At 54.0% G+C, this 24,646-nt stretch overlaps 2 protein-coding genes across 4 annotated transcripts in view; both read right to left on the minus strand.

The window, feature by feature from the left end:
* Positions 1 to 2,727: 2,727 nt before the first annotated feature.
* DPM2 (dolichyl-phosphate mannosyltransferase subunit 2, regulatory) lies at positions 2,728 to 5,333 on the minus strand. Of its 3 annotated transcripts, none has more exons than XM_080669629.1 (5): positions 5,251 to 5,333; positions 4,944 to 5,033; positions 4,065 to 4,167; positions 3,058 to 3,381; positions 2,728 to 3,009 (listed from the first exon to the last, which is right to left on the minus strand). In XM_080669629.1, exons 1-4 carry the CDS (start codon positions 5,251 to 5,253, stop codon positions 3,323 to 3,325), a joined length of 255 nt encoding a protein of 84 aa, XP_080525755.1. In that variant the 5' UTR covers positions 5,254 to 5,333; the 3' UTR covers positions 2,728 to 3,009; positions 3,058 to 3,322. The 3 variants fall into 3 exon arrangements, with proteins under 3 accessions (XP_080525755.1, XP_080525754.1, XP_080525753.1); XM_080669628.1 differs by having other exon boundaries at positions 5,152 to 5,274; XM_080669627.1 differs by having other exon boundaries at positions 2,728 to 3,381; positions 5,152 to 5,280.
* A 2,338-nt stretch (positions 5,334 to 7,671) lies between these two features.
* EEIG1 (estrogen-induced osteoclastogenesis regulator 1) overlaps positions 7,672 to 24,646 on the minus strand; it is a 35,317-nt gene continuing 18,342 nt past the window's right edge. Inside the window, exons 2-11 of the mRNA XM_080669626.1 lie at positions 18,412 to 18,532; positions 18,143 to 18,172; positions 15,971 to 16,087; positions 14,250 to 14,296; positions 14,007 to 14,164; positions 12,067 to 12,171; positions 11,794 to 11,989; positions 11,248 to 11,369; positions 11,082 to 11,151; positions 7,672 to 10,339 (exon numbers count right to left, since the gene is read on the minus strand). Of these exons, the coding sequence (XP_080525752.1) occupies positions 10,294 to 10,339; positions 11,082 to 11,151; positions 11,248 to 11,369; positions 11,794 to 11,989; positions 12,067 to 12,171; positions 14,007 to 14,164; positions 14,250 to 14,296; positions 15,971 to 16,087; positions 18,143 to 18,172; positions 18,412 to 18,532 (1,012 nt within the window). The 3' untranslated portion in view covers positions 7,672 to 10,293. The remainder of the gene's footprint in view (positions 10,340 to 11,081; positions 11,152 to 11,247; positions 11,370 to 11,793; positions 11,990 to 12,066; positions 12,172 to 14,006; positions 14,165 to 14,249; positions 14,297 to 15,970; positions 16,088 to 18,142; positions 18,173 to 18,411; positions 18,533 to 24,646) is intronic.

Genomic DNA, 24,646 nt, shown 5'->3' on the forward strand with positions numbered 1-24,646 from the left:
GGACCGACCAATCGCGCGTTGCCGTTCACGGCGGCACCCAATCGGAGCTGGAGTCGCCGGTAGTCGCCTGCTGGTCCCGCCCCCGGAGCTGCAGCATCCTTCGGCCAGCGGTGCAGGGCGGGTGGGGCCGAGACGCGGTGGTCAGGGTCCCAGGGAGGGAGGACCCCCCGCCCCCAATTCTCCCCAGGGGTGCAGGACTCGGGCGCCGCTTGGGGAGGTGGGTAAGCTAAATCCAGTCCCGCCTACCCACTCTGGCGTGAAATTCCCATCAACCCGTCTTTCGGGTGAGGAAACCAAGGACTAGAGAGAGAATGACTACCAGCACTCCAGGTCACACACGAAGTCTGGGGCATGCATTAATTCAACACAAGTATTTTAAAACATATTATGGGCCAGGAGCAGAGCTAGGCCCTCGGGATTTAGTGGTGAATGAGAGGAACACAGCTGCCAGCGAGATCTTTTGAAAGCATAAAATTGGGTGATGTCACTCTCTTGCTTAAAGCCTTTCCTCCGCCCTGTGGTCCCAGGCCCTTCTGCCACGCTCCAGCCCCATCCCAATATACTCTCTCTTCACCCACCGCACAGCCACAGGGATTCCCCGCTATTCCTTAGCCATCCAAAACTTTCACACCTCGGGGCTGTGGCAAGTGCTGTTCCCTCTGCTTGAAATCCTTTTCCTCAGACTTCCATTTCCTTATTCCTTCCTGTCACCTTGGTTGAGATTATATATATATATATATATATATATATATATATATATATATACACACACACACACACACACACATATGTAATTGATTTCAGAGAGGAAGGGAGAGGGAGAGACAGAAACATCAATGAGAAATGAGAATCATTGACTGGCTGCCCTTGTATGCCCCCTACTGGGAATCAAGCCCACAACCCGGGTATGTGCCCTGACCAGGAGTTGAACAGTGACCTCCTGGTTCATAGGTCGACCCTCAACCAATGAGCCACACCAGCTGGACCCCTCTCCTCCTTCTTGATCACATGACCTTGTTTTATTTTCTGTCAGAGATTGTCTTTTTTTAAAATATATATATTTTATTGATTTTTTACAGAGAGGAAGGGAGAGGGATAGAGAGTTAGAAACATCGATGAGAGAGAAACATCGATCAGCTGCCTCCTGCACACCTCCTACTGGGGATGTGCCCCCAACCAAGGTACATGCCCTTGACCGTAATCGAACCTGGGACCTTCAGTACACAAGCTGACGCTCTATCCACCGAGCCAAACTGGTTTCGGCAGAGAGATTGTCTTGTTCATTTGTTTACTAAATCTCCTCCTAGAATGGGGTACCAGCGCCAGGCATGAACTGGTGCTTGATAAGCATAGGTTGAACTAATGTGAGTAGGATGTGCAAAGGACCTTGGTGAGTCCCAGGAAATGAAAGGCCAGCATGGTAGTGGGTGGAGTGAGTGAGCAAGCAATGCAGGTTCTTGCTGGCCATGTAGGGAGAGAGCTGGGGGCCCGGAGAAGCACTGAGTGAGAAAGATGCTCAAATGTTCTTAGTTTTTTTTCTAAGAATAGTTTTTATTTTTAGAGAGGGAGAGAAACATCAATGTGAGAGGGTAACATCAGTTGGCTGCTTCCTGCACACCCCCTGCCAGAAACCGGGCTCACAACCTGGGCATGTGCCCTGACTGGGAATCAAACTGGCGACCTTCTGGTGCATGGAATGATGCCCAAACGAACCACACTGCCCAGGGCGGCTCAGATGTTTTGAAAAGGTCACTGGTTGTCAGTCAGTCAATTTGTGGGCCGGGAAGAGGGGGGGGAAAGAGGACAAGGAAGCCCTCCTTGATTTAGGGCAGTGGTAGCTTTGCACCCAGAAGGTGGCTGGGTGTGTGTTAGAAGTGACAGGATTTGGGGTCTTGTGGATGGAGGCGGGGAGGAAAGCCAAGGCTTCTGGCTGGGGTCAGGGACACAGGATAATGCCAGTCATGAGAGGGAGCAGGGCATGGGGGGAGAGCCAGATGGGGGTGGGGTGTCTGAGAATAGAACTCAGATGACAGGATGAATCTGAGGTGCCACTACATTTGATGGTAACATGTGGGTGGCTGGTGCATGTGCAATACTTTGGGGCCAGGTGAGCAGCTCTTCCTGGTCTGGAAGACAAGGAGCAGGCAGGACAGGTAAGCCTACAGTTGGCCTTTGTTCTGCAAATGACACCACCACTAACTGGAAGAAGAGGGAACGTTCAAGGTGGGATGGAATGGAGGCTTACGTTAGGCACTGTGACTGGGAGAACTGGCTACCCAGAGGGATCGCTGGGGAGCTAGGGCGGGGCCTGTGCAGATTAATCAACCTAATTAATCAACCAGCTCTACTCTGGCTCAGCGCTACACCAAGTTGGGCTGCTGGTACAAGAGATGAACAGGTTTGGGCTTTTAGGGGACTGGGCTGAGGGTCCCTAAAATACTAGTGCATGCTGGCTGGGCTGACACAGGGGAGGTGTGCTGAAGGCTGCTGTGGGGTCTGGCAGGTTGCCACGCCTCCGCGACTCCCCAGCCACGAGCTGCAGGGGTTGGAACCACACCTGTCCCAGTTCCAGCTTTACCGTGTGTCCGGCACAGGGATGACCCTGGAGGCACTGAGGTACTTCACTGCACAAACCAGCGTCTCCTGCCGAGACCAATGCAGTGACCAGCTCCCAGCCCCTCTCCAGCCCCCGGGGCCCAGCTCCCCTGGTCAGGGATGGCACAGAGAAAAACACACCATCAACGTTTATTGTTCAGTTCTCCCCAGAAGGCCAGTGCGAGGGCTGAGGGGCTGGGACTCTATGCGAAGATCTGGGGGCCCAGCGTGCCCAGTGGTCCCAAGGCCTGTTGGTCCTCCTGCTAAGCTTTCCAGGTCAAGAAGTCCTGTGGAGTCCCTGGCTGTGTCACCCGGGAAAGCTGCCTTTGCGGAGAAAAAGGACATGTGGGGGGAGAGGCCACATGATGCCTTAAAACGTGCCAATGCCAGCATGAGCATGTGACAGGAGGGAAACTGAGGCAAGAGGGTAGAATCCAGAGGAAAAAGTGACAGGAGGGAAACTGAGGCAGGGAGGACCAGTATCTTTCAGGCCCTGAGGCAGAATGGGGAGAGAGGGAGACTTCCCGGTACTTCCTCCTGGCTCTGGAAGAGTGAGCAGAAGAGAAGTGGGGGTTCTGGTCAGTCAGGGGTGAGTCCTGAACAGCTCCATCCCCAGGGGTGTCTGCAGGGCAGCCATGCTTGAGGGGCTGCAGTGCCTGCACAGGTCCTGTGTGCCCCCGCCCTCGGTAAGTTCCAGAGGGGAGGCCGCCGCATCCTCGCTGGGCCCTCACTGAGCCTTTTTGGTCACCTTCTGGTTCTTCAGCATCACATAGGTGATGAACAGCCCTGGAATATACAGATCAGAAAGGTCAGGCAAGATCCAGGGCACAGCGTGGCAGAGTGACCCATACATGGGGCCAAGGACCTCCCCAACCACCCTCCAGGCCACCTGGTCATCTCCCTAGTCATCCATCAAACCACACATCCGCCCACATTCATTCAACAAACATCACTGAGTGCTTACCACAGGCCATTTGCTGCGTTTAGTGTTTCAGATTCTACAGGATGCAAGATCCGTCCAACTACCCATCTCACCAGCAACCACCTGTCCACCTACCTACCTATTTCCCACCTGCACGCTCAACATCCAGCATCCACTCACCCACCCACTCCATCATCCAGTCATCTGATTGTTGACTCATCTAAACCACTTTCTTAAGCACCAGTTTAGTGCCATGGCCTATGTGGGAGCTGAGGACACAGTAATAATGAAGACACAGTCCTAGCACGCCCACACGCTAAACGAGGGGAGATAAGAGAGGTGCAGGAATTATACACCAGGGTGACAAGGGGGTGAGAGGTGATTAAGGTGTGAGCAGTGCAATGATGGTGGTAGTGGTGGGAGCAGGAAAACCCCCAGGGTGAAGTGAAGGCAAAGAGCCTTAAGTAGATGTCCAGCAAGTTCAGGTGTGGGAGAGGATCATGCCCCCCGCCCCCCAAATGCCCTGTTCACGGGAATGATGCCTTACCCACAAACAGGAGCAGCAGGAGGCCAGCAGCTAGTGGGATGGCAACAGCATAGGCTCGGGGCAGGAAATACTTGTGGATGACATGCTGGCTGTCGATGAATGGCTGGCATCCAGGGCAGAGGTCTGGTGAGCATTCCCCGCCTTGCCCGCACCCCCAAGCTCAAACATCCACCTCCCCCATCTCAGGGGCTGACCCCACTCAAACCACGGGGACAGCATTTGCTTTTCTTTAAGATGATGGCCATTTGGGTGCCTGGGTTGTTTCCTTCCCTCATTTATTTAATGGTTGTTTACTGGGCACTTGCCCTTAGTTAGTGCTGGGGGCCTGGCAGGGAACAGAAGATAAAGGCCTTGCTCTCAGGCCCTCACAGCCTAACAGGAAAAGGGCACATGAGGAAGCTTGGAGTGATTCCCAACCTGGGTTCCCAGCTCTTCTTTACTAACATTTTCCTCCAAAGGATACCAAGTTCTGCAAGCCTTTGCCTTCCAAACACACTGCCCTTCTTAAGCAGTAACAACCAACCACCCCCCACCCCAAATCCTAACGGCCCTCACAAAATCCACTGGGACCCATCATGCCCAGGCGCCAGCAGGGTAACCAGAAGGACTAGACCTCCCATCAAAGGCAGAGCAAATCAGGATCAGTGTAGCAGTTAAGGACATGGCCTTGGCCTCAACCCTTCTTCCTGAGCCTCAGCTTCCTCATCTATAAGATGGGACGGCACTAGCATGTTCTTTATAGGGCTATTCTGGAGATTTCATGAGATATTCAGGTAAGGCGCCTCGCACAGTTCCTGACAAATAGCTGCTTAAATGACGTCAGGAGTCGGCTGCAAGATCCACGAATGGAGGCGAGAGGGGGCGGGTAAGCACACATACCAAGAGAATCACCCAGGCGGTGTAGTAGGTGAAGATGATGAGGCTAACGGCGACGAGGCCGAGTCCCACCACTTGGTCTGTCCCCGTGGCCTGGAGAAAAGGGAGGGCTGAATTGACGAAGCGACTCGCTTAGGTGTAATGGAGGGGGGCGACGCAGCCTGATTACGCTGGCACAGAGCGTGCCGGGCCTCGGCGTTTTCATCCGTACCATGGGCCGGCGGGAGAGCAATCCGGCTTCCGATTGCCCAAGCCCCGTTTCCAGAACAGACCTGGGATCCCCAACCCCAACATCCCACCCCAAGCTCACCATTGCCCCGCGCTCCACACCGGAGCACCAGGTCACATCCGGTTCCGGATCCGGGCCCTTATGGTCTTCAGCCGCATGGCACGCCGGGAATCGTAGTCCTTACGCCGGCCCAGGCCCACAATGTCCAAGAAAGGCAGGAGCGGCCTCTCCGCTTTGCACGTCAGGAAATGTAGTTTCTCAAGAGCGTTGTGGGACAAGTTGTTCCTGAATCTTCCTAGGTAATGGGACCGAATTGAGAATCCAGACTGACCGGTACTCGTGGCCTCAGCCCTGTCGAACCCGCCCCAGAAGAAAAGTCCATTTCTAAAGATCCCAAAGTCCCAAGGTCTGAGCGGGATGGGGTGGGTGGGGGCCAGAAATCTCATTTTTGTTTCAGATGGGGAAAATGAGACTCAGAGAGGGGCGAGGTCTTGCAGGAGATCACAAATCGAGTCGATGGCAAAGCTAACACCAGAACCTAGGTCCCTAGGTCCTGGTCCCGGGACCCTAACTACTCCCGTGGAAGGGGGAATACAGAGAACGTTCCCTCCCCGACAGGGGGTGGGAGGAGGAAGGGCTGGCCCGAGCCCGCGGGATGGGGAGGATTTCGATTGGCTGTCAGGAGGAAGTGCTCAGTACTGAGGCTTAGTGAGTGGCAGGGGCAAGGCCAGACTGCTCTCGGCCAGAAAGCCCCATAAAGGACCCCTGGCGTCCCTATCCTCCCTTCACTGCAGGGATGAGGCCAGGGTGACCCTCCCTCTCCTCACCGCCCGCCTCTCCTGGGTGTCGCGACCACCCAGGCAGCAGCCCAGACAGGTCTGCCGGCAGCGTCTGCCTGCCCCCCCACCCCAGACTTGGAGGCCCTTTCCTCTGAGAGCAAGGGGAGGTGGGGCCTCATCATTGATCTTTGCCGTGTCCTCCAGTTCTGGGGTCTGGAACTCTGCCTTCCCACACCTCGGGGGCGGGGGGGGGGGGTAGCTGCTCCTCACTCATCAGGTCTCACTGGGATGCCACACATCACAGGGAAGTCACCTTCACAGCTGGACAGGGTTCGTTCCCTCCTCTGTGCTCCACAGCCCCATGTGTCTCCATGATGACTCTTGTCACCGCATTTTATTTTTTATTTGTTTAAATATTTTTATTGATTTTAGAGAGGAAGGGAGAGGGATAGAGATAGAAAAATCAATGATGAGAATCATTGATCAGCTGCCTCCTGCACGCCCCCTACTAGGGATTGAGCCCGCAACCGAGGCATGTGCCCTTGGCCGGAATCGAACCTGGGACCCTTCAGTCCGCAGGCCGACACTATCCACTGAGCCAAACCAGCTAGGGCTGTCTCCGCATTTTAATTAGCTGATTAACTTGATCTGGCCCACCTGACTATGGGCTTCCTGAGTATAGAGTCTGTGGTCAGGGCTGTATCCCCAGTGCCTAGAATGGGGCTTCGCACATAGCTTTGAATCAACCAACCGGCTTTAAGATTCCGTGGCTGTTTGGACCTTGGAATATAGCATCGGGGAGTAGGGGGTGAAGCACCTAGATATGGCCTGAACCTGGCATGTTCCTTCTAGCAGCATCTGTCTCTTTGGGTTGTCTCAGCCCATCTCTGACTATGGGGACTGCCCTCCCAAAGCTGATAGGAGCAATCTGGTTTTCCACTTAGCAATACCGAGTTCCAAAGGAGCAACCCTTTTTGGCCAATAGCCCAATTTCTTCCCTTTCTGTCTCAGGACAGACTTTGGGCTCAGCTGAGAGCCAGCCTTTCCTTCCCCAGGTGTGCACTGAACAGAGGAAGGGGACTGAGAATCAGCCTCCAGGGCTTACAGGGGCTATGCCTGGGCACCAGCCCTGAGAAGGGGTGGGGATAATGCAGTGGCAGGGACGAGGCCTGGTAGTCTGGTTCCTTCGGGCCTGTCCTCAGCCAGTGAAGTTTCCTGCCACTTCGGAGCTCATTAAAGGTCCAGGGTACCTTGACTTTCTCAGAGCTTGGTGCAGATTCCTCTGTAACTTTAAACCGGGGCAGGAAGCGAGGGGCCCAGGCCTGGAAATTTAGACAGGGTAGGGACATGCTTGGGACCTCCCGTAGGTCAAGCTGTACACCCACTTTCTCATTGGCAGCTGAGAAAGACTCCAGCTTTTTGTCTTCGGGCACACTTGCTAGAGGACACCTGACGGCTGGGAGGCCTGGAGAGCCGTGGTCAGAACTGGGCTCTGAGGTCAGAGCTGCACTTACTAGACCTGAGACTGGCAAGAAACCACACTTGTGGGCTTCAGCTCCCTCCCCAGCACTCTTGTTGGTAATAATTGTGACTTCAGCCAGGACTTGGAGAAGCCTGGCCACTTACTTCGTCTCCATCCCCCAAAGCATCACACTTGGCTTCCATCTGATGCTGTCTGTGACTCCAAAGTCAAGTGGACCAAACAAATAAATAAGAGCCAATATGCCATAACAAACAAAATTTGCAACATTTAATTATTCCCCCAAACCAAGACACTGACACTAGGCTGATTTCCCTTTACAATGTTATTTTCTACAGAAGCTGGGACAGAGATACAAACACAGCCCACTGAATCAGGGTGTGGTGGTGGCAACATTCTGTTAGAAAAGAGGGGAATAAAAAAAAAAAAAAAAGACACCCCCCCCCATCTCCCTGCTCACCCCCCTCAAGAGAATGTGGACATTCTCCATCCTGGCAGATCGTGCCATGTGGTCAGTTTGTGGGGTGACCAAAAATAATAACCTAAAAATATTGTAGATTTTTTATTTTCTTTAAATCTCCTAGTAAAAACGTTAAACTGTCTTCCAAGATTCCAAACTGACATTGCATAGACCAATTCCTTTCCAAAAATATCTCTAATATATTCCTCTCTATCTCTCTCTATAGAATTTTAAATCTAGGAGCTGTGTGCGCCTAGGGGGAAGTCACTGAGCTTGAGGGGACCAGAGGGCTCCCACGTGGGGATGGGGCCAGGGCTCTAGGCCTCCAGCTCCAGCCAGCATTAATTTGGTTATGGCCAAATTTGCAGTCCAATTACCCTGGCCCAGGGCCCGGCATGGGACAATGTGGCAGGCTCTGTCTCCTGGGGTGACTGTCAAGTTCAGACTTCATCTGAGTGAGGCTGGGGTTCCTAGTTTGGGGAGTCTCCCAGCAGCACCAAAGCCAGCTGTTTTATGCCCAAAAGCCCCAGAACTGAATCAGACACCAAATACACCTTCCCACTGGGCTGAAGTTCTGCAGACACAGCGGGGAAGGGCGGAACCCCATCTTCTGGGGGTCACTACATGTGGAGACAGTGCAGCCAATCCCTTTTAAAGTGCCAGGTGTCTATGGGACAGGAAGGGGGACCCATAGAGCTGACCAGAGCCTTCTCCAGCCAGAGCAAATGCTCCATCCTGCCTCGGCAGGCACCTTCTAACATTCATTTTTTGAAAGGGTTAGGTGATTAAAAACAACAAAATCCTAGAAATGTTCTGGCCCAATGCTGGGAGGTTCTAAGACCAAGACTCCAACTCTTGCCAGCTGGGGCAGAAGGACAAGGACCCTCCCAGCCTGGGGCGGACACCCTCACTCCCACCCCTACCAGAGGGAGCAGCAGTATCCCGGCCCCCTTCCAGATCACCAGCACTGCTGGGACCAGTCAGTGGGCGGGCAGAGAACAGAACCACCTCCCCTCACCTGGAGGAGGAAAAATACCTAACTTCGAACCCAAAAAAATAAGGAAGGGAGAAAAGAGAAAAAAAAGTGTAGGGTAAACACCAGCCTGCTGGGCTTATAAAAAATGGGTAAAATTAAGAGCGGCAGGGGATCTGTCCAGGGCCTGGCTGGCAGCCAGCACCACCTTCAAGCAAGTAATGAGGACAGGGAGGAAAGTGCTCAGAGCAGAGGCTTAGTGAGGGGCAGGGGCAGGGGCAGGGCCAGACTGCTCCCCACCAGAAACCCCCATAAAGGACCCCTTGCCCAGAGAGGGGAAGCTTTCAGAGGAGGGCTCAGGCTTTTTGGGCCAGGAAGCCAGCTCCAGCTGGTCCAGTCCCAGCCCACCTGCCCCTCCAGCAGTGGCCTCAGCCTGGGCCAGCTGACCCTGAGGGGAGAAAAGGGGCGGTGCTTGCCCAGCCCAGTCAGGCTCCAGACCTCCAAGGGCTTGGGAGGCACCTTCCTGGCTTTCTACAAGAAACCAGCTGCTCAGGGCCCAGCCCTGGGCAGAGAGAACCATCTTCGAAGCTCAGACCTTTCTCAGCGTGGGTCTCAGGCCTGAGCAGCAGCTAACTAGAGGGAGGAGAGGTGGCGCCACGTTCCAGCCGGGCTGCTAGGGCTGGGCCGCTGGCTGCACAGCAGGCAGTGCCCAGGAATCCTTGGGAAGGGATCAGAGGAAGGGCAGGCGGGGGCCGGTGGGGCTGTGCTGGACACAAGCATGTGCAAAGTGCAGGCTGCCCGGGCAGCAGGAGAACATTCGTTGGGGGAGGGAGTCTCAAACTGGAGTGTGGGTGGGGTCTGAGGTCTTGGCTCCCAGGAGGAGGCCGCCAGCAGGTCCCCCAGGGCACAGGGAAGGGATAGCTGAAGCACTAAGCAGTCAGAGGGCCACGGTGGCAGGATTCTGGGGGTGAATCGGCCCCCAAGGGCAGGGGGCAATGGAACAGAGCCCTGCCAGGGCATGGTTGAGCTGGTGCTCCTAGAGTGAGTGGGGACACAGGGCAAGAGGCCCCTCGGCCACAAGCAGCTCCGCGTGTGTAGCAGCTGCTGCATGTCCTCATCAAGGGGCCAGGCGGGTCTCCAGCAGGGCGTCCTGGCCGTCTTTGCCTTGCCCACCTCCTTCATGGGCCTGCCCTCTAGTGGTTCAGAGAAGAATATTCACAGTGGTGCCCAGGCCCGAGGCCAGGAAGGTCCCAGCGTGGATGGGAGGACAATGGAATGATGCAGTGGGGCAGGAGTGGGGCTGGAGTGCATGGCGGAGGCACAGATGAGATGCAGAGTGGATGGTGATCCAAAGGGGAAGGACCCTCGTGGAATGACATGGATCTGGACACCCGCAAAGGAAGGGCCCTTCTCCAGCCTGGACACCGGCTCCTCAATGGCTTTCAATCACGACTGGCTCGTAGACCCCAGAGGAGACCCTGTGGGAAGAGACACATCAGCTCATCCAGGAGGCCATGGGGAGATGGCAGATGCAATTTTGAACCTTGGCAGCAGGGGTCAGCAGAGCAGCACCAGGGGGCAGGTCTGGGGCCCTGGGCAGCCCAGCCAAGTTCTCCACCTCTGGCCCTGGATGTTAAATGGGCACTTTCCCACCCTGCCCACAGGAACCCTGCACGTGGGAATCTCCTTCACCCATTCGTTCATTCAGTGAGTCAGGCACACAATAAATAAATGGTTAGGAGGGCACTGGCATTCTCTAAACTAGAGTTCAAGCCCAAGTTTGATCCTACCACCCCTCGTCTGGGACTATCACAAGGGCAACAAAACTGCTTACCATCATATACCCAGCACCTCACTCAGTGCCTGGTGCTCAGTAAACACCTGTCCAATACATCATCACTGTTAAGGGGTTCCCAGACCAGGAGGAAGGGAAAGCAGGGTCCAAAATAAAGACTAAAGCTGCCGCCCTGTGCCAGCCCCGTGCTAGGCACTTTCCAAGGCTGCCTCCGACGCCCTCGGCGCCAACCCCGGAGCACTGTCCCAGGTCACACCATTCGAGAGATGGAGAAACTGAGGCTCAGAGAGAGGTGACTGGCCCCAGGCCACTCTGTGGTGACAAGAGCGGGCATTCAAAGCCAGGTCAGCAGGCTTCAGAGACCTTGCTCTCAGCACCACGCTCCCATGGCCACCCTAACCACCCACCCGAGGCTTCATCCCTACCTGTTGGCCAGCTGGATGCCACTCAGCGTGGTGGAGCCATCGCGGCTCACAAACAGCCGGAGGTTGCTGTCTGCAGGAACACAGGAGAGGGCGGAGGCTGAGCAGGGCGGGAGCCCCGGGAGCGGGTGGCGCTGTCCCCCCAGCCCGCCCGGCGTGGGCAGCTCACCCTCAGTGTTGCTGCCGTCGGTGAAGTCCTGGCTCTGCATGATCTTCTCCACGATGTCATCTGCATCGATCCGCGTGTCATCCACCCAGGTCGGGTGGCTCTCCACCGAGTCCTTCTTCCGCCTGGAGCAGGGCGGGCAGAGGCACACAGTCAAGGTGGTAACGGCACAGTGATGACAGCAGCGACCACCTACATCGCTCGGGATGCTCTCCATGCACATGAGAGCTTGTTCACGTGGTTGTCACGTAACCGCATGCCGTCCTGCTGTGCAGGTGCCACCATCACCTGGTCTTACAGAGGAGGCCGCAGAGGCTCTGAGAGGCCTAGCAGGGACCTAAGGTACACTCAGTCATACACAGCAACTGCTGACAGAGCACGCGCATGCCAGTTAGGTCCGGGCTAACTCATGAAGATCAACTGGTTGAGTCATCAGCATCCAACCCTGAGGCAGGGACCCCAGTGTCCCGTGTTACAGGCAAAGGAGCAAAGGTTCAAGGAGCCACCGGGAGGGGTCTGTTCTCCAAAATGCTGAGCAGTGAGACTCACCGGAACGAGCGGTCTGACAGATGCGCGGGCCGGGGAGGCCGGGGCGGCTTCTCAGGGGGCCGGTGCTCACGCTCGCCACCCTCGGGGCCCTCCACCGTCATGCTGAGGCCACCAGAGGCACTGCTGCTGGTGGACGTGTTGCGGCGGTGCGTCAGGTCGGAGAGGCTGGAGGAGCGTGAGTGCTCCGTGCTGTAGCCTGGGTGGAAGGGGCGTGCATTACAAGGGAGCCGGGCACCATGGAAGGCCAAGGGCACGGGCTAGGCGGGCACTCACCAGAGATCTTGGACTGCTGGCTGGCGTAGCTCGAGTTGCGGGAGTGGCCAGAGTGGAACACCTCCTCGGGGCTGGACAGGTTCTGGTCTGTCTCCTCCAGAAGCCCTGGAAGGCAGGGAGAGGGCAGGGTTACCAGTGGTGTCCGTCCTCTCACTGAGTCTGGCGGGGTGTCAGGTGGGGGGACACCATGTAAACTGACGTTAGCAGGAGCGGCAATCTGCTCCAAGCCACAGTTCGCCATCTGAACCCAGGGTCATTCATTCTACAAATATCTGTCAGGGACCGCCTCCATGCAGGGTGCTCTACTGGGTGCTGTGAACAGGAGACAGGGTGTCACAGGCCACTGGGGAGGCAGAATATTGAACAAACACGACCCACAATTTCAGTGAGTGGTGCAGAGCAGTGCGCGGGGGTCTGACCCAGTCTGAGATCAGGGAGGGCTTCTCTGAGGCAGCGGCCTTAATGTGAGACCATCCGGAAGCGTGGGAGGAAGCAAGGCAGATAAGGCATCAAAGGGCCTTCCGGAGGGAACCAAGGCAAAGGCCCTGAAGCTTGTGTGTGAGCTTCGGTCAATGCGGTTAAAGAAAGCAAACCAGGGTGAGGGGAATGGGCTGACAGCCCTGTCCCAAGTCACCCACAAGCCCAACTTCGAAGCTAACATCCCAGCACTCCCCAACAGGAGGTGCAGGGGAACCAGGGGGTCCACCCAGGGCCGTGGGGACCACCCACCAGGCCTCCTGGGGTAAACACAGGAAGCAAGGGCTTGCCCAGCCCCCCTTTGGAGATGAGCACAGCCAGGCCACCAGCTGGACCCCAGGCCTGACTGTGTCCCCACCCGAAGTCAAGTGGCTTTTTAAGCCCCCAGCAGGTTCTGTGCAGAGGGGGGTAGGGGTAGAGAAAACCAGCCACAGAGGCACTTGGGGCTCACACCCCACGCTGCCTGGGAGAGGCACCTCTGTACAAAAACCTTATCTGCACTGGGGTGGCCTGCTCCCCAGATCTCTGCTCTGGGGACCCATACCCAGAAGCTGGAGAAAGTAATAATGCTGGGACGCCTGCATTCCCACGTGTAAGCCCAGGCCGAGGCAGCAAGCACCCCAGCTCTCCGCTCTGGGCTCACTGGCTGGGTCTCCAGGAAAAGTGGGAGGGAGATGGCCCTTGAGGTCAGGGGTCCCTCCCTGCTTCCAGCCCCCGAGAGCAGAAACCAGCAAACATCTGCTGAGCCACCCGGCACTGTGCCCTAACTGCTCTTGCGACACAAATTAGGGCCAGCACGTGCCGCCTTGCCAGGCCTCCGCTCCTGGTGGCGCCTCCTCTCCTGCTGGCACCCCCTCTCCTAATCGCCAAGCCATCGCTTCGGGGGATGCAGGCTCGTGTGAAATTTTTATAACATTAGTAATAATGATACCTTAGTAGAAATACACAGAGTACATACTCCGTTCAGGCAAGGCCCACACATTTGCTCAGTTCATTCCCCAAGCAACCCAAGATGTGGTTACTACTGCCGATCCCATTTTACAGGAGGACAGAGGCCCAAAGAGGCAAATGGCCGGTCAAGGTCACATAGCACGTGGGGGAGAACAAAAGCTCACAGCACACGTCCCTCTGCCAGGAACACTGTGCCCCACACCCCAGATTCAGCCTCAATGCCATCACTTCAGGGAGACTTCCCTGACCCAGAGAGATGCCTTCCGTGTCTCTCTCACAGCTCTTTCTCCATAGGTAGACATGCCCTTGACTTAGTTATCGTCTGATTGACGCCTGTCTCTCCTGCTAGGTGGGGAGGGCCACGGGGTCAGGGACACCACCTCAGTCTCTGTCCAGGGCCCTGCACGGTGCTGGCACACGGAAGGGGCTTGCACAATGTCTGCCTGATGGAAGCATGGACACCTCGGAGGTAAAGGGAGGCGCAGGTAAGGTGGGCAGGTAGGGAACGGTACCTGAGCTGAGAATGGTGGGCCGGGCCTTATGGGGCCGGGACCCTGTCAGGGAGTTGGTGCTGCTGCTGCAACTGCTGCTGGTCCCGCCTCCCTTACACGTCAGCTGCAAGGAGGAATCCTGGCCTGGGATGGAGATGGACTTGGCAGTGGACGGCGGCCTTGGAGGACAGAGCGGGGTATGACTGTGTGCCCCAGTCTTAGGGTCACCTGAGGCCCCACCCCTCAGCCTGCACCCACACTCACGTCTTGAAGCAGGGGTCTCCAGAGAGCAGGAACATCCCAATGGTGACCTGTGAGACAAGGAGAAGTCAGCCATACCACGTCCACTCACTCAGCCCAGGTGCCTGGACTCACTCCTGCGGCCTCCCTGCTCCGGCTTCAGACAGGGCTCGGAGTCTGATCCCGTCTCTGCCCCCTGATGGCTCTGGGGAAGCCATGCAGAAGGCAGGACTAAGCCTGACATCTGCTTCATGGGATAGTGGAGAGGACGCAGCGAGATGAGGGTCACTTGGCTTAGCACCTGGCTGGGAGTGACTGAGCAGCGAAAGCCAGCCACCACTACTTCAAAACTACAGCCAAACTGGGAGCCCTCACGATAGGGCCGCACAGTCACTCTGCACCCTCAGTGCCCAGTGGGCGTGGGAAGGGAAGGAGGCTCGAGAAGCCTGGCCAGTGAGAAGGGGGTTTGTAGTCCAACACAGAGGGCAGGGGCTTAGTGAAAGTTTCTTGAGTAAAGTAAAGCAAAAACCCATTAGAAACTTAAGAATTTCATGTCCTCTTGGGCAAAGATTTTGGCAATGGCCCACACAAGGCAATGCTTGGGTTCCAAAATCTGGGCTGGGATGGAACGACAGGTGGGAAAGAGGCTCAGATCCCAGCCACCATCAACAAAAAGAAGACCACTGCATTGAGGAGCTTTTTAAAAAAATTTATGGATTATTTTTTTGGCCACGATAGCAGCCTACAAAGGAGGTGACGGTGCCAGGTTGTAGAGGAGGGACGAGACCCAGACTCGGAGGAAGTGACTGCTCAAGACAGGCTGAGGCCTTGAAGCCAAGGCCACCTACCCCCGCCCCCCGGTGCCCTTGCTCTGGCCTGAGGTGTATGGGCCCACTGGGGCGAGGCTGAAAGCTCCCATCACAATTAGCCTATACTTTTCCGGTGCCTCCGACTCCCTCTGCACAGGGTTGGGGAGACCCCAGGGCCTCTGCCCACCACTTCTGGCCCAGCTCTGCCCTGGCACAACATGCTCCCACTGGGTCAGCCGGCAGAGGTGCAGTTCGGGCAGGACTGTCTGCTCAGCCAGGTGGAAGGGTGTGGAGACAAGGAAGAGAGGTGTGCGGGTGGCAGATGCTCAGATTATCTCTGTCCCAAGAGGCCAAGGAGGCAGCTGCCCGGGGGGAGGGAGCTGCCCCAGCCACCGGAAACTTGCACGTGGCTCTTTGGATCAGCCGCCCTCAGCCTGCCAGGTGGAGGAGCGGGAGGTTCTTCCGGTCACGATGCCTCACCAGGACCTCAGGCTGCCTCGTGTCAGATGGGGCAATGGGAGGACCTGAACTGTGGTCTCAGTGCCGGCTCTGCCGTGACCCAGGCTAATGATCTACCCTCGGTGCCTCAACTCCTTCTTGTGCAAAACGGGGACTAATAATACACCCCGAACCCCACGGGGCTGTTGTCAGGCATCACAAGACAAGAGGTGGCAGCACTCAGCAATGCTGATCTCACCAAACCCGTAGAGAGACTGTTGGGGTCCAACCCCTGGCTATAGATGGGGAAACTGAGGCCAGCGGCAGAGCCAGGCCTTTGATGGTGGTTTCCTGACCCAGGACCCACAGCCTGCCGGTATCCTTCACTGCTGTCCAGGGGAAGAGCCTGTGTTTTTAACAGCCCTCCAGGGAATCTGGTGAGAAGCAGGGTTGCCCGGTCCCTGGGGAGAGGGGACAGAGAGGCCGCAGGGCCAGTACCTTGAGGATAGAGTTGTCCTGGCGCGTGTTCTTCGTGTCATACCCCTCCAGCAGGCAGCAGCGCACGGTGGAGCCCGAGCCTGCAAACTCAGCCAGGTTCAAGTCGGCAAAGCCCAGCTGGGAGGGAGAGAGGAGAGGAGACTGTGGGCGGCGGCAGGGAGTGTGGGTGCCGGGCTGGCAGCACAAGGGTTAACTTGGGGGAGGGGGAGGGGGCAGGCAAAGCCCCTGGGACGCACCACAGCCCAGACTGCCTGTTGCATAACCTGCACCCAAGGACAGAGGCCGGGCTGGTGGCTGAGGTTGGCGGCTCCAACGTGGCAGAGCCAGGAGCTCACATCCCTGAGCCACACAAAGCGCCCTTTGTGCTGTGTCCCAGAGTGCACCGGGGCAGCGCCTGAGATGAAAGGATATTGTTGTCTGTGACACAGACACATTGTTCCCTGGGAAACAAGGCTGCGCTGTGGGAGCCGCCAGGACAGCGGGCAGGGGGGAGGAAAATCCCGTGGGAACTTGGCGTTGGGATGGCGGGTGGGGGGCACTCTGCAGGGGGCGCAGGAGCCCCTCCTGGAGGCTGGAGTGAGGGTCCTCAAATACAGAGAGAGGAGCAGGCATGGGGAGGAAGTGGAGAAAGTACGAGAGCAGGGTCTATGAGTTAAGGCCTTTTAGATGGAAGCCAATCCTGACAGGCCTGGAGGGCAACAGAGGCTCAGGCGAGGGGATGCTGGGATTACAACGGGGGATAACAAAACCAACACGGGACCTTTACTGAGCACCTGCTGCGTGCAAGTCTCCACCACAGGCTTCGGGGCATGGGTGCCGGAACCAAGGACTAAGGTCAAATTCCAGCCCCGCGATCAACTCAGTGGCCCCCATCTTACAGACAAGGAAGCCGGTTCAGAGAGGACGCCACATGCCAGGCCCCGGAGGGCGTAACCAGCACAACCAGCCTGGACTCGGCCTGACCAGCCAGCCTCCCACCTTGCCGCCTCTTTGGGCCTCCGTTTCCTCCTGTGTCAAGGTGCTGAGCCAGTGTGGACGTCTGATTGGAGAACAGGAAGGGAAGGGCCTGGCCGGTCTGACACGTGCTCGGCGCATGACCAACATTTGCCGGATGCACGTAGGGTGCTCCAGCTGTTTGCTGGGCAGCTGTCCTCACCCACGTGAATCAACGGCAGGAGAAATTTCCACTCTGATGCACCTTCCACAGGCCAGTTCCGGCCACCCTGCCCTCTGCCCCTGGAGAGGCACATGAGCGAGCGGCCAGGGCAGAGCGCACAGAGCAGAGCGCGGAGCTTCCTGAACTCTGGTTGGTGGGAAGGAACACGCCCTGCGCACAGGGTGAGGTGAGGCAAAGGCATTTCCCCTCGGACCTAACGAAGCCCTCCCCGCCCCCAACACGCTACCTCCCGGGGGAGCCTCAGAGGATGGGCTGTGAGTCCCCACAGAGAAGGGGCTTTAAGGGCAGAGCAAGCTTATTCAGAGCCAGAGGTAACCCGTCTTCTCCTGTCTCTCCCAGTGTAATGTGGGGTTGAAATGTGGGGGCTGAACTCTCTGTGGGCGCAGTGAGAACCTAGCAACTACACACATGCACCAGCGGGGACTAGCTGAGTCACCCGTCCTCCCGCCATACCAAGGGACACTGCTGCTCTTAAAGCAAAAGGGAATTGGTGATGACATGAAAACATGCCCGTGACGTATTGGCAAGAAGAGCAGCAGGCTTAGTGTGGTTAGAACAAGTCCCTTCTGTGTAGGTAAAAGTCACACCGTCTGCACATACACAGGACTCAGGTAAGGTGCTCATTTCACGGTTCTCTAAACGATATCGAACATTTTACTCACTGCTCTGTGTGTATGACATATTTCATAATATTTTTTTCTTAAAAGGTCTGGAACAATCCTAACGAATCCCAGTGCTGGGATGGGGGGCAGGGGGCCTGGAGAGGAAGGGGACATAAACTACCCTTCGCACTCTATGGACGTCAGCAAACATATGCTGTGTGTCTGTGAAGTGTAAAGACGGTCAATAGAAATATTTCCAAAAAACAATAGATCTCCTGTAGGGCTGAGTGTCTCCTGCTTGAGGCAGAAATGGGGCCGGAGGTTCTTCTGGGAGCTTCTTTCATGCCTGGCCCCCCCATCCCATCCCACAGCCCTTCGCACAGTTCCACTCACCTTGGAATAAGTCTTCCCACCTTTCAGCTCCTGCACAGGGAGACAGACATAAGCAGCAGGTGACTAGGAAATCCAAGGGACCTCATAGGTCTCCCCAATTCCCCAATCCACAGCCCGCCCCCCAAAAGTGACTGCCAGTGGAGGACAAGAAAAGCAGCAGAGCGACTCACCCCATTGTCCCCGAGGGGGACAAGCCAGGGGATGGGCCTAAAGCCACCAGAGCAGTGGCCCCACACCCATCCCGCCACCTCCCCAAAGCCCAGCCTCACCTTGCGGACCGACACCCGGAAGATGCAGGGATCCAGCAGGCCGGTGGCCGGGTTGGCGCTCATCTTACACACGAAGGTGAACCGCTTCCGCCACCGCACGCAGTTCTCCTGCACCTCCTCCCTGCAGGCCAGACAGACAGGTGAGCACGCAGGTCAACGCCCAGGGAACCAGGAGGGACAGGGCTCACCTCTAGGGAGGCAATGACGGGAGGGGGGAGAGGAAGGAAGGGAGCTCTCGCTTTTCACTTTGTATCACAAAGTGACTGCAGTTTCCTAACAAGAATGTGCTTGTGTAAGTGTTGTAAAAACAAAAATATGCAATAAAAAATGAAAAACATAAGGCGGGTGAGGTCAGGCTGGGGGCAGCTGCCCCCTCCCTCTGCTCCCAGTGCTGTGCCCCCACCCCCTGTTCTGTGGTCTCGGGTGACTCCTTCCGCTGCCATTACCTCCCACTGGCCATGTCGAGTGACCCTCCCAGCAGTGTTCCCAGGCTGGACTACCTGTCCATTTTACAGGTGAAGAGACGGAGGCCAGGTAAACTGCCCGGTACCACCCAGTCAGGAAACAGCAGGCCCTAAGCCCCGTGCCGCCTGGCTCCAGTCCCCTTCTTCACCACCAGGAACAACAACAACAGCTAATGCTCACACAGCACCTCCATGTGCTTTACAAACCAGGGCCAGCCAGCCACGGTCACGCCGACCCTTCCAACAGGGCAGTCACTAATCCAATCCCACATTCAGAGAAACCAGAACTCTGGGGCGGAGACCCTAGCCCTGAGGCCCACAGATGGCAGAGCAGACCTGGGTCTTGAACCTAAGCAGCCTGGCTCAGGTGCCACACATTTAACCCTCACCGCCCCAGGTCTAAGACACTACTTGGGGCCCTCAGCTCTCCTGACAGGAGATGGGGAAGAACCTGCAGTTCCCCAAGTTCTTCCTGGGCCTGGGGGGCATGATCAAGCCCCAAATTCAGAATCCACTTAAGAGGGACGCGCTTTGTGCCCTGGGAGTGCGTGGGAGTTGGGGGAAGCAGCTCATCTGAGCCTTTCCCAGCTGCTGCGGGGGCCCTGGCAGGAGCTGGGGGTGGCGGCGGCACATGTCAAGAGATGAGCTCTGCACCCCTGTGCAGCATCCCCTCGGCCCCCACAGCCTGGCTGGCAGAGCCGGTGCGCAGGAAGGGAGGGGCCCGGGAAGGGAGGGGCCGGCAGGAGAGACATTATCTCCAGCCGCATCCACCTAACTGGAGTGGCCAAGCGGACAGCGAGGAAGTGACCTCGCTGCAACCTCGGAAGGCAGGCTCTATGCCACCCCCTCTGCAGCTGAGGGCACTGAGGCAACAACACACCGCCCAGGTCACATCCCCAGGGACTGACAAAGCAGGATTCAAACCCAGGACTGTCCGACTGCAGAGCCATGAGCCACACCTTGGTTCATGGGCCACGGAGCCTGCAACGCCCGGCAGGGGCTGGGCCCTGCAGTGGACTTACAGACCAACATCTGACAGTGATGACTCAGTGTCACCAGGAGAGGGGGGAGGGGGTTAGGGAAGGTGACTGGCTGCAGGGAGGTGACATTCAAGCTCAGACCCAACTGCAGAATGAGGCGTAGGCAGTGGGGAGACCGTTCCAGGCTGAGGGGACAGACTGCGAGAAGCAGACATTCTCTAGGGTTCCTCGGCTGAGGCAAGCCGCTGAGCAGAGCCTCTGTGAGGGGCTCCCTGCTGGCTCCACAAGCTTTGCGGGGGTGACCAAGGCTTGTCCCACATGCGGCCAGGTCTGTGACCGGGCAACAGGACTCAGGGCAAGCAGTCTTGGGAGCACAGCCCTCACTCTCTGTGCAACTTGGGCTGCGGCTCGACCTCTCCGCCCTCATTAGTAAAACAGGTGCACCAGCCACTCACTCATGGGCTCCTGGGAGCATTAGTGATGTGAGCCCTGCGGGGGGGGGGGGGGGGGGGGAGGGGGAGTCCATGAGATGTGTCTTATCTGATGAAGGCACTCAGGATCAGAGACGCAGTCAGCAGAATGCTCCCACCCTGTGAGGAGGGTGAACTCCAGCCACCTCCCCCAGCCCCAAGACTGGGACAAACAGAGAAGGACAGGGCTAGAGACGAGGGAAGGAAGGGAAAGCCCCACCCCTGACAGACACGGGCACGAGCCGCAGGAAGCAGGAGCCCTGGGCTGGGGCATCAGCCATGCCAGCTGCACTCATTCATTCATTCATCGAACCACAGCTCCAGCTCTGGGCCTGTGCCTGTTCTGTGCACTGGCACTACAGCAGTGACCAGCTTACACTCCAGTGGGCACAGAAAGATGAAGATCAAACAAATGAGAAAAATACATGGTGGTAGAAAGGAAGAACTAAAATGATCTCTCCTGCCCTGGCCGGTTTGGCTCAGTGGATAGAGCGTCGGCCTGCGGACTGAAGGGTCCCAGGTTCGATTCCGGTCAAGGGCATGTACCTTGGTTGTGGGCACATCCCTGGTGGCGGGTGTGCAGGAGGCAGCTGATCGATGTTTCTCTCTCATCGATGTTTCTAGCTCTCTATCCCTCTCCCTTCCTCTCTGTAAAATATCAATAAAATATATTTTTTTAAAAAAGAAACAATGAACAAATACAGTAAAGTTGCAGGATGCAAAATCAATGTACAAAAAATCCACCGTATTCCTATATACTAACAATTAACAAAAAGAATAAAATACCTAGAAATAAACTTAACAAAGGATGTGAAAGACCTATATACTAAAACCGACAAAGCATTATTAAAAGAGACTGAAAAAGACACAATAAAATGGAAAAATATTCCATGTTCATAGATTGGAAGAATCAACATAGTTAAAATGGCCATATTACCCAAAGCAATATTCAGATTTATTTTTTTTAATATTTCTTTATTAATTTCAGAGAGAAAGGGAGAGGGAGAGGGAGAGAAACATCAATGATGAGAATCATTGATCAGCTGCCTCCAGCACATCCCCTACTGGGGATCGAGCCCGCAACCCAGGCATGTGCCCTTGGCCGAAATCGAACCTGGGACCCTTCAGTCTGCAGGTCAATGCTCTATCCACTGAGCCAAACCAGCTAGGGCAGCAATATTCAGATTTAATGCAATTCCCATCAAAATCCGAATGTTATTTCTTAAAGAAATAGAACAAAAATTTGTCAGGTTGTATGGAACCACAAAAGACCCCAAATAGCCAAAGCAATCCTGAGAAAAAATAACAAAGCTGGAGTTTTCACACCACCTGACTTTAAATTATACTACAGAGCAATGATAATTAAAACCGCATGGTATTGGCAGAAGAACAGACACACAGACCTTTAATAAAATGGAGCTGAGAGCCCAGAAATAAAACCACAGGTATATCGGCAAATATTTTTTGACAAAGGATCCAAAAACACAATGGAGAAAAGAAAGACTCTTTAATAAATGGTGCTGGGGAAAATGGAAAGCCACGTGCAAAAGAATAAAACGAGATTACAAACTGTAGTCTAGTAACAAAATAATTCAAAATGAATCAAAGACCTAAACATAAGATCTGAAACAATAAATTACATAGAAGAAAACTATGGACCTTGGTCATAGAGAACATTTTATGAACTTGACCCTATGACCCCAAAGACAAGGGAAGTAAAGGCAAAAATAAATGAATGGGACCGTATCAAACGAAAAAGCTTCTGCACAGCAAAAGAAACCAACAAAAAAACAAAAAGGCTATCAACCAAATGGGAGATAATTTGCAAACAGTAGCTCCCGACAAGGGGTTAATATCCAAAAAATATACAGAACTCATCCGACTCAACACCAAACAAACAGTCCAGTTAAAAAATAGACGGAGGACCTGAACAGCCACCTCTCCCAAGAAGACATACAAACGGCCATGTGACATACAAACAGATATGTGAAAAGATGTTCATTCAACTTCACTCGTCATTAGGAAAATGCAAATCAAAACTATGAGATACCACCTCACACCTGTTCGAATGGCTACAATCAACAGGACAGGTAGTAAGTGTTGGAGAGGTTGTGGAGAAAAAGAAACCCTCACTCACTGCTGATGGGAATGTAAACTGGTACAACCACTATGGAAAACAGCAGGGCGGTTCCCCAAGGATGAAATATTGCCACTGGACTTTGAGAATATTATGCTAAGTGAAATAATCAGTCAGAAAAAGCTAAGAACAATCTGATTTCACTCATATGTGGGATATAAAACTGAAACTCAAAGACACAGACAGGTATCAGTGTGGTGGCTACCAGAAAAGGGGGGAGAGGGGTGGAGGGTAGTGAAGGGTAAAGGGGACCAAAAACATCTAAACTGTTTTCTCTGTAGAATTTTGACAAGTTGATCCTAAACATTGGAAAATCAAAGGACCAGAATAGTTAAAACAATCTAGAAAAAGTAGAACATAATTAAGGAATTCACATGTCTGGACTGCAAAACTTTTACAAAGCAACAATAATTAAGACAGTGTGGCTGTGGCATAAGAATAGACACATGGGTCGATAGAATAGAATTGAAAGTCTAAAAATAAACCTTCACATTTATAGCCAACTAATTTTAACAAGGGTGCCCGAGGGGGGAAAACAGTCTTTTGCTAGGACAACTGGTTATCACATGCAAAAGAACACAGTAGGACCCCTTTCTCAGACCATATAAAAGAATTAACTCAAAGTGAATCAAAGACCTGTGTTTAAGAGCTAAAACCATAAAATTCTTAGACAAAAACACAGGGGTAATGCTTTGTGATGTGGGATTAGGCAACAGTTTCTTAGACATGACATCAAAAGTACAAGTGACAAAAGGAAGATATAAATGTGTTGAACTTCATCAAAATTAAAAATGTTTGTGATTCGCCCTAACCGGTTTGGCTCAGTGGATAGAGCGTCGGCCTGCGGACTGAAGGATCCCAGGTTCGATTCCGGTCAAGGGCATGTACCTTGGTTGCGGGCACATCCCCAGTAGGAGGTGTGCAGGAGGCAGCTGATCCATGTTTCTCTCTCATCAATGTTTCTAACTCTCTATCCCTCTCCCTTCCTCTCTGTAAAAAAATCAATAAAATATATTTAAAAAAATTTTTGTGATTCAAAGAACAGCATCAAGAAAAGTGAAAAGACAACCCACAGTATGAAGGAAAATATTTGCAAATCACATGAATGATAAAGGACTTGTAACTAAAATATATAAAGAGGACTTACAACTCAATAAAAAGACAAAAACCCAGTTAAAAAATGGGCAAATGATCGGAATACACATTTCTCCAAAGATGATATACAAATGGCCAATAAGCACATGAGAAGGTGCCCAGTATCATTAGTCATCCGGGAAACACAAATCAAAACTATAATGAGCTACCACTTCACACCCACTAGGATGGCTATCATCAACAGATAATAACAAGTGAAGTGCTAGCAAGAGTGTAAGCAATTGGAACCCTCATATACTGCTGGTAGGAATGTAAAGTGGTGTAACCACTTTGGAAAAACAGTTCGGCAGTTCCTCAAAAGGTTAAATATGGAGTTACCATGTGACCCAGCAATTTTACTCCTAGGTTTCTATCCAAGAGAAATGAAAACCTACATCCACATAAAAACTTGTACATGCATATTCACAGCAACATTATTCATAATAGCCAAAAATTAAAAGCAACCCGAATGTCCATCAACTGATGAATGGATAGATATATATATGAATCTTATTCCGTAATAAAAATCGCTTTACATGCTGCAATGTGGATTAGCCTTGAAAACATTATGCTCAGTGAAAGAAGCCAGTCATAATGAACTGTGTATTGTATGATTCTATTTACATGAAATGTCCAGAATAGCCAAATCCATAAGAGATAGAAAGTAGACTGGTGATTGCTAGGGGATGGGGCAATAGGGAGAAAATGGGGAATAACTGCTAAATGGGTATGGGGTTTCCTTTTGGGGTGATGAAATGTTCTAAAATTGACTGTGCTAATGATCACACTACTCTGAATATACTAAAAATCACTAAATTGCCCACTTTAAATGGGTGGATTGTGTGGCATGTGAATTATATCTTTAAAAAAAAACCTGATACAAAAAAAAAACCAAAAAAAAAAAAACCACACACACACACCAAAAAACCACCCGTATGGTAAGTCAGATAAAGAGAGAAAAATAGAGAAGACAGATCAGGGAAGGGATGGTGGGTAGGGAGTGCTGGGTAGAGATGAGAAGGTGGGGGCTGCTACTTCAGGTGGGCAGTT

This window comes from Plecotus auritus, assembly GCF_963455305.1.
Source record: "Plecotus auritus genome assembly, chromosome: 5".
NCBI classification, from domain to species: domain Eukaryota; kingdom Metazoa; phylum Chordata; class Mammalia; order Chiroptera; family Vespertilionidae; genus Plecotus; species Plecotus auritus.

Bases quoted from the DNA above. Each gene is read 5' to 3' on its own strand.
- DPM2 (XM_080669627.1), bottom strand. From the start codon at position 5,253: ATGGTGAGCTTGGGGTGGGATGTTGGGGTTGGGGATCCCAGGTCTGTT. The intron at 5,034-5,151 runs GTACGGATGAAA...CCTTTTCTCCAG, and splicing joins TGCTCTCCCGCCGGCCCATG to GCCACGGGGACAGACCAAGT. The intron at 4,168-4,943 runs GTATGTGTGCTT...CCTGGATGCCAG, and splicing joins CCGCCTGGGTGATTCTCTTG to CCATTCATCGACAGCCAGCA.